General features: G+C 39.8%; 1 protein-coding gene across 1 annotated transcript; it reads left to right on the forward strand.

Moving 5' to 3' along the window:
• Window positions 1–791: 791 nt before the first annotated feature.
• eif3m (eukaryotic translation initiation factor 3, subunit M) lies at window positions 792–6617 on the forward strand. Its single transcript, XM_018668043.2, has 11 exons — window positions 792–951; window positions 1594–1726; window positions 1985–2123; window positions 2248–2371; window positions 2547–2641; window positions 2981–3064; window positions 3158–3257; window positions 3874–3955; window positions 4834–4977; window positions 5392–5452; window positions 6376–6617. Exons 1-11 carry the CDS (start codon window positions 910–912, stop codon window positions 6497–6499), a joined length of 1128 nt encoding a protein of 375 aa, XP_018523559.1. The 5' UTR covers window positions 792–909; the 3' UTR covers window positions 6500–6617.
• The last annotated feature ends 265 nt before the right edge of the window (window positions 6618–6882 follow it).

Raw genomic sequence — 6882 nt, forward strand, 5'->3', positions numbered from 1 at the left:
AAGAGAAATATGTGACAAGCAGATTTTCAAAGAATTATGACATGGCATGATATGTCTCCATGGTCCAGGATTTCCCAAAAATACATAGTTTTGTGACAGATGAACTGTGAGCTGCAGTGCAGCTTGGAAAACACTCCACAGTATCTCCAGCCTGTTCAGTACTTTAAATGTTAGTAACCTGACTCCATAGTTTTAGGCTGAACTCCAGCTCCTCTTACCCTCTTCACCTCACTCACCTCAATCACTGAGTGACCTGGCATGGTAACAATATACAGGATCCCACTTGGTACAGAGGCCCAACATGAGCACCCATAGGTCAGCAAGCATACGATGGAGGAGTGCTGCCCTATGACACTGACGGTGTTTCCGGGTTGGAAAGCTCTGGGTCAGGCCTGCTATGGTGGTCCACACAGATGGACTGATGCTCAATCAGATAACCTCTCCTGGGGATCAGGTTCACCTCTGTAGGCCCTAACTCTCATCCAAGACATCCAGGGTTAATCTCTCAGAGAGGCGACTGACATCTGGGTGAGAAAGAGTGAAAGATCAGGATATGTTGCTGGAAGTCTAGGTGACTAAATAATATTTAGGAGGTTGTCTGACCTCTGGTCTGAAAGCTGAAGCTGTGCAGCACTGACAGAGATATTCATTAAACGTATAATTCATGTGCAAAATAGTGATACACATTTTAAAAATAACTCATGGGTTTTAAAGGTAACAATACAGGTAGAGGGAGTTTGCCATGAGAAATCCCTCTGCGGTACGTTTTTGGTTAAGCTACTGTAGCTTTAACAACTTGACCCGGAACAGCAAGAGTTTCACCGGCACTGTTCTCTTTTCTTTTCCGCTCAGGTCTCAGCAGGGGTGGGAGCGTGGATTTCACCGTCTAGGCTCACAAAATCAACAAAAATGAGCGTCCCGGCATTTATTGACATTACGGAAGAAGACCAGGTACGAGCCGTGTCTTTTAAATAGTCATTTTGCCCTGTTCCGCGTGCGGATGAGTCGATAAATGGAAACTGTCCGGCAGGATTACTTAGCATGCTAGCAAGCTAACATGCTAGCCGCTTTTAGCTGCTGACAGGTACATGCTGATGTTAGCTACATGGTGATTGTGTGACATATGTGGAAGCACACCATGAGTTATTTGAACAATTTTACCGTTTAGGTTGTGTGTATGCAAATTTGTTAAGAGTTGTTATTGTCAGCGGCTTTCAGCTTGGTGTATTTACGGCTAACGCTGTCACAAATTCAAAGTTGTAACTTTAGGTTAGCTTTGAATGCTAACCGCTTAGCCAGACATCTAAATAAACAAAGACAAAACAAGATAACAAGCCACCCAAAGCCTCCTGCTTACTAGATGACTGTAGCTGATAACTTTATTTAACAGGTAGACATTAAAATAGGTTTATCTTCCCTTAAATCTGGCTGCAGCAGATATTCTTTGGATTCAAAACAGACCTAACAGGATGTTAAAGTAAAAACACACATTAAAGGATTAGCTAAGTATTATATCTACATTTTTACATTAGCTACTTTTCACAGATTTTGTGCTGCTAGGTACTAAATATTGAATTATTCAACTGTTTACAGGCTTCAGAGCTGAGAGCCTACATTAAGGCCAAAGGAGCTGATATCTCAGAGGAGAACTCTGAAGGTGGACTTCATGTAGATCTGGCTCAGATCATTGAGGCGTGTGATGTCTGCCTTAAGGATGATGATAAAGGTAGGTGATGATTAAAAAACAACTCTGTTTCTTTCCCAAGCACCCTCATTTAAATATTGGACAACAGGCAACAGATATTACTTATTCATTATATTTGTTATGATTCAGTTGAATTTAAAGCCCCAGTGCCCCAAATGTAGATATTGATGTCATTAATTACACAGCTGTGACATGTCAAATGTTCCATGAATAAAGCCTAATTATGTTGAATGCAGCACACTCTGAAACTACTCTCCTTCTCTCCACATTGCTCTGTAGATGTAGAGAGTGTGATGAACAGCATCGTGTCACTGCTGTTGATCCTGGAGACAGAGAAGCAGGAGGCTCTCATTGAAAGTCTTTGTGAGAAACTGGTGAAGTTCCGTGAAGGAGAGAGACCCTCCCTCAGGATGCAGCTGTGAGTAGAAGTCTTCCTTTGAAAACAAACTGTATGTGTTGTGAAAATGTGTAACTGTTAAAAAAAAAAAAAAAGAAAAATCTCTGTGCAAACGTATGACTCTCTTCATAATGTGGTGTTACAGGCTGAGCAACCTGTTCCACGGCATGGATGAGAACACTCCAGTGAGGTATACTGTCTTCTGTAGCCTCATCAAGGTGGCAGCAACTTGTAATGCCATCTCTTTCATCCCCACTGACCTTGACCAGGTATGTTCACCGTGATCACATGAAATAACTGACCATAGACACTGTCAGTTTTGTAGTATATTTCTGTGATTGCAGAGGCAGCTAAATAAGAAAAACAGTCGTCTATCAAATGTCCACAGGCTGCATTTTTTCCTCTGCAGCTGATTTTTTTCTCCCTCTTTGTGTTCCTGATCAGGTGCGCAAGTGGATCATTGACTGGAACCTGAACACAGAGAAGAAGCACACACTGTTGAGGCTGGTGTATGAAGCATTGGTTGACTGCAAAAAAAGGTAAACACTTACAGTGTCTGGTGTGTGAAATGCATCATGTGCAACTCTGTTGACATTCTGAGACCTGTGATAGCTGAAAGAATGAAGGGTCCAAATTTTGTATTATTTTGTGTGAGGTGTTTACACATGATGTATTTCATGTGTAGAAGTGTGGCATATTCTGATATTCTTGATAAACATTTCAGCATTTGATAGGTGTTTACTAAATAATAACATATGTTCTTTTCAGCATACATACATACTTCTGGGCCTTAGATTCTGTGTGAGCTTTTGTGTTATCCTTCAAGTAAAATTATCTCAGAAAAAAAGGTTTCAACATTGTGTTTACTTATTTCATAGTGAGGCTGCTGCAAAAGTCATGGTTGAGCTGCTGGGGAGTTACACAGAAGACAATGCTTCACAAGCACGGGTTGATGCCCACAGGTAAACCTGGAGAACCTGTTTTACATTTGTCATTAAACCTTGATAGACTGCACATCCCTCATACTCATATCCATCTCTGTGCCTTATATTTAGATGTATCGTCCGTGCTCTCAAGGACCCCAACACCTTCCTGTTTGACCACCTGCTCACCCTGAAACCTGTTCGCTTCTTGGAGGGAGAACTCATCCATGATGTGAGTACTGAAGGACATGTCAAGTACATAAAACAGATTACTGGCATTCTCAGGTTTTTGCTAGAAACATCAACCATAGTTACTAGAGCCACATCACCCTTCAATAGCCCACAAAGCACATCCAAATCATTATTTCCAGTAATTGTGACAACCTGTCAATCTTGTATGTGTAGAATGCCCACCTACATCATGTGAATAGAATGATATTGCACACTGATGTGAAAGGATTTTAGATGCATTTTTGAAATGTAGTATCAGTGACAGCTAAGGCAAGCACAGCCCATATCAAATTGTGACCACTTAATAAGTTTGAATGGTGAGCAGCAGGAATCTTTGTACATTACCAGCTGAACAGGTTGAGACAATGGAAAAATATCTTTGAATCGGGTGTGTGCTCAGTTTCTTGAGGTGTCAATAGGCTGGCAATTCCAAAGGTATTAGTAGATTAGCACAGTGCACAGCAAGGGCAAACCAGTAAGCAAAAAGCCAGTGTCACTTTCATTTCATTGTCATCATGATAATGATAACAGCTGTCACCCTGCATGAATACAAAGACTGATTGTGATTGTACAGTCTTACAATGACATTTCTACCTCTTCTCCCTCTGTCTTTTCAGCTATTAACCATCTTTGTGAGTGCAAAACTGGCAGCATATGTAAAATTTTACCAGAGTAATAAAGACTTCATTGACTCTCTTGGTAAGTAGCCAGTTCTTAACACACACATACTTAAACATTCCAAGTTAGCATACAGGTTAATAAATGAGAAAAAATATACACATTACAATAGTTTGATTACCCTCAGTGTACATGCAGTTTGTTAAAAATTTATCTCTGCCCTTCCCTTAACATATAGTTACATCAGTAACATATTCCAAGTGTATTATAACTTAATATGCTTTATAAGCAGTTTGTTTTGTGATATCATGCTGCCACTTAAAACTGCACTCTCTCTAAAGTAAAATAGTATTTTTTCTTGTCTTTATGTGTCCCTAGAGTGAAATCTTTTCCCACTTTTGCCACTGTAAGATCAGCCTCATTATAATTAATACAGCTTAAACTTATTGCTGATGGTGTGGTGGTGAGGAGTGCTTAAGAAAATCTTCAAATCTCTAAGAGGAAAAATAATCTCAGGCTTTGAATATAATTGCAAATTGGTGCCAAGGCAAGTTATTGTGTAAATACCTCTATGCAGCACATTTATAGATCATCTGAACCACATTTTCCTGTAAGAAGTAACATGTATCATTTGTAGTGTCAATATTTTATAGTGATTTTCTTTTTCTTGTTCACATTCATATTGAGCCAATGTACTGTGCTCTGTTGACACAGTGTAGGAATGTGTGTGTGTCAGCAGTGAGTCTCTTTCTCACTACTAAAGGCTTAGATGTAATTAAAAGCATGTGTAGGATGGATTCTCAAAACAGACTGTGTGGAGTGATGTTTTTGTTAATGAGAAGATTCCCGGACTACTCGCTCCTAAATGTAGAGACAATTATCGCAGGGTAACTCCCAGAGTCGAGAGTAATCGACTGTGACTGGTTTGTGCTTAATGATCCCTGTGTGTTGCTCTCCAGGCCTGTCTCACGAGCAAAACATGGCCAAGATGCGTCTGCTGACATTCATGGGCATGGCGGTGGAATTCAAGGAGATCTCCTTCGACACCATGCAACAGGAGCTGCAGATCGGAGCTGATGACGTTGAGGCTTTTGTCATTGACGGTATAAGCGCTTCACCTCAAATAAATCTCTGCTGTCCACCCGTATTAAGCATGCTGTTATCTTCTCCCAACAGCAAACAGTGAAAGAGAAAGGAAAGTGATCAAACAGTCATTTGACTTTTCTCTGTCATTCATTTACTGCAGTCCTCTACCAAAAAATTATCCATCTCATTTCTTTAAGGAAAAACAAATATAGTGGTGATGTTAAGATATGTGGAGGATTTTACAATCTGCAGTGAAAAAATGGCTTAAAAGTAAGAATAACACTTTTTTGTGACTGGGATTAGCTTCCTCTCCAATTTCACTTTCCAAGTGCATTCTCTCTTAAAGCGCTCGTGTCAGTGGAGCTTTTATTGCTTTCTGTCAGAGCTTTTGTTGTCTCTTAATTCTCCTCCTGTCTGCTTTTTCTTTTTAGCTGTTCGGACCAAGATGGTGTACTGCAAAATTGACCAGACACAGCGAAAAGTTGTTGTGAGGTAAGTAGCTCCATTAAACCGTCATTCATGGCTAAACTGTGTTAGATTTTAAGTAATGATCTGTGTTACATGTGATAGCATTTAATGAAGTGGTACCAATCCAGTTTTTAAGTACTTTACCTGGATTATAAAACAATAACTGTCCTACTGACGGTATCACCACCACATCTGTAGTGCTGATAGTGTCCAGTGTTATTTGGTAATGCTGCCTATACTGTGTTATGGATGAGGCATCACTATCTTTACTAACATATTTCTTCTTACAACACTATAATTTTGCAATCCTTGTGACTGATCCATCATGTGTTAAATTTGATGTCAGTATTTTTTTTAACTCTGGTTGGCTTCTCACTGGTTTTTAAAAGTGAAACTTAAAAGTGAAACTTAACAAAGAGAGTTCTGTTGATGCAAAAACAACTTCAGCTTTACATTCATAAGGCATTGTCTTATTATGTGAGAAAGTTAGTTGTGTTTTTTTAATTTCAATTTGAAGATTGCTCCTGGGTCAAGGAGGGTTTGCTCCTGTAGCTGTTTAGGCTAATATTAGATTGCAAGAGTTAACTAATTAATTTTCATGTGGAATAATTTGTTTTCCTGAATCTGGTCAGCGCAGCCTGCTTTCTCAGGTCATGGTCAAGGACGCTATGAGATTATTTGGTTATTGTCTACAAATGTTTCTTCTGAAACTAGCAAAAGTATATTTGTACAAGGAAATGTGTTGTTTTTAATTCACGTGGCTCTGTCTCTGTGTAGCCCTGATATGACATGAGGTCTTAATACAGAGGAATAGGCAACATTGTGTCTTTTTTCATAGTTCCATTTACTATAGCTCTTTTATTTCTCCAAGGATGCGGGACATGACCTTGGTCCGCATTTATTTTGTCAGTTTTAACATTCTTGCTTTTCTGTTTCCACTCCATCAGCCACAGCACACACCGCACCTTTGGCAAGCAGCAGTGGCAGCAGCTGTACGACAGCCTCAGCTCCTGGAAGGCCAACCTAGCAACCGTCAAGACCAGTCTGCAAGCCCTGTCACCTTCTGCTTAATTCCACCTTAACCCAACTGTCTAGACTGCCTGACCCTCGATTCTTTTCTGCCTTCCAGATTCCCAGACTGAAATGATCAGTTTTTATATTCACTCAATAAAAGAAACAGTGGAGATCACCTTTGATTGCTTGTTTTTTCTTTATGAATTAACACAGCAAGTCGAGTTTGATGGATAATTAGACATTTTGAGAAGCAGCCAGAAGTTTTACAGTCCCATTAATGGATCATAAATAGACTGTATAATCAGTCTTTTCAGACAACTACCCCACTAGTTGCCTTATCATCTTTTCAGAATGCGATACAGTGACTTTAATGGGGGCTCGTTCTCCAGCAGCTCTCAACATCTGCTTTTAGTTAAAGGACAGCATGTCTGTATTAGATG

Source organism: Lates calcarifer, linkage group LG2 (assembly GCF_001640805.2).
Source record: "Lates calcarifer isolate ASB-BC8 linkage group LG2, TLL_Latcal_v3, whole genome shotgun sequence".
Lineage (NCBI taxonomy): Eukaryota > Metazoa > Chordata > Actinopteri > Centropomidae > Lates > Lates calcarifer.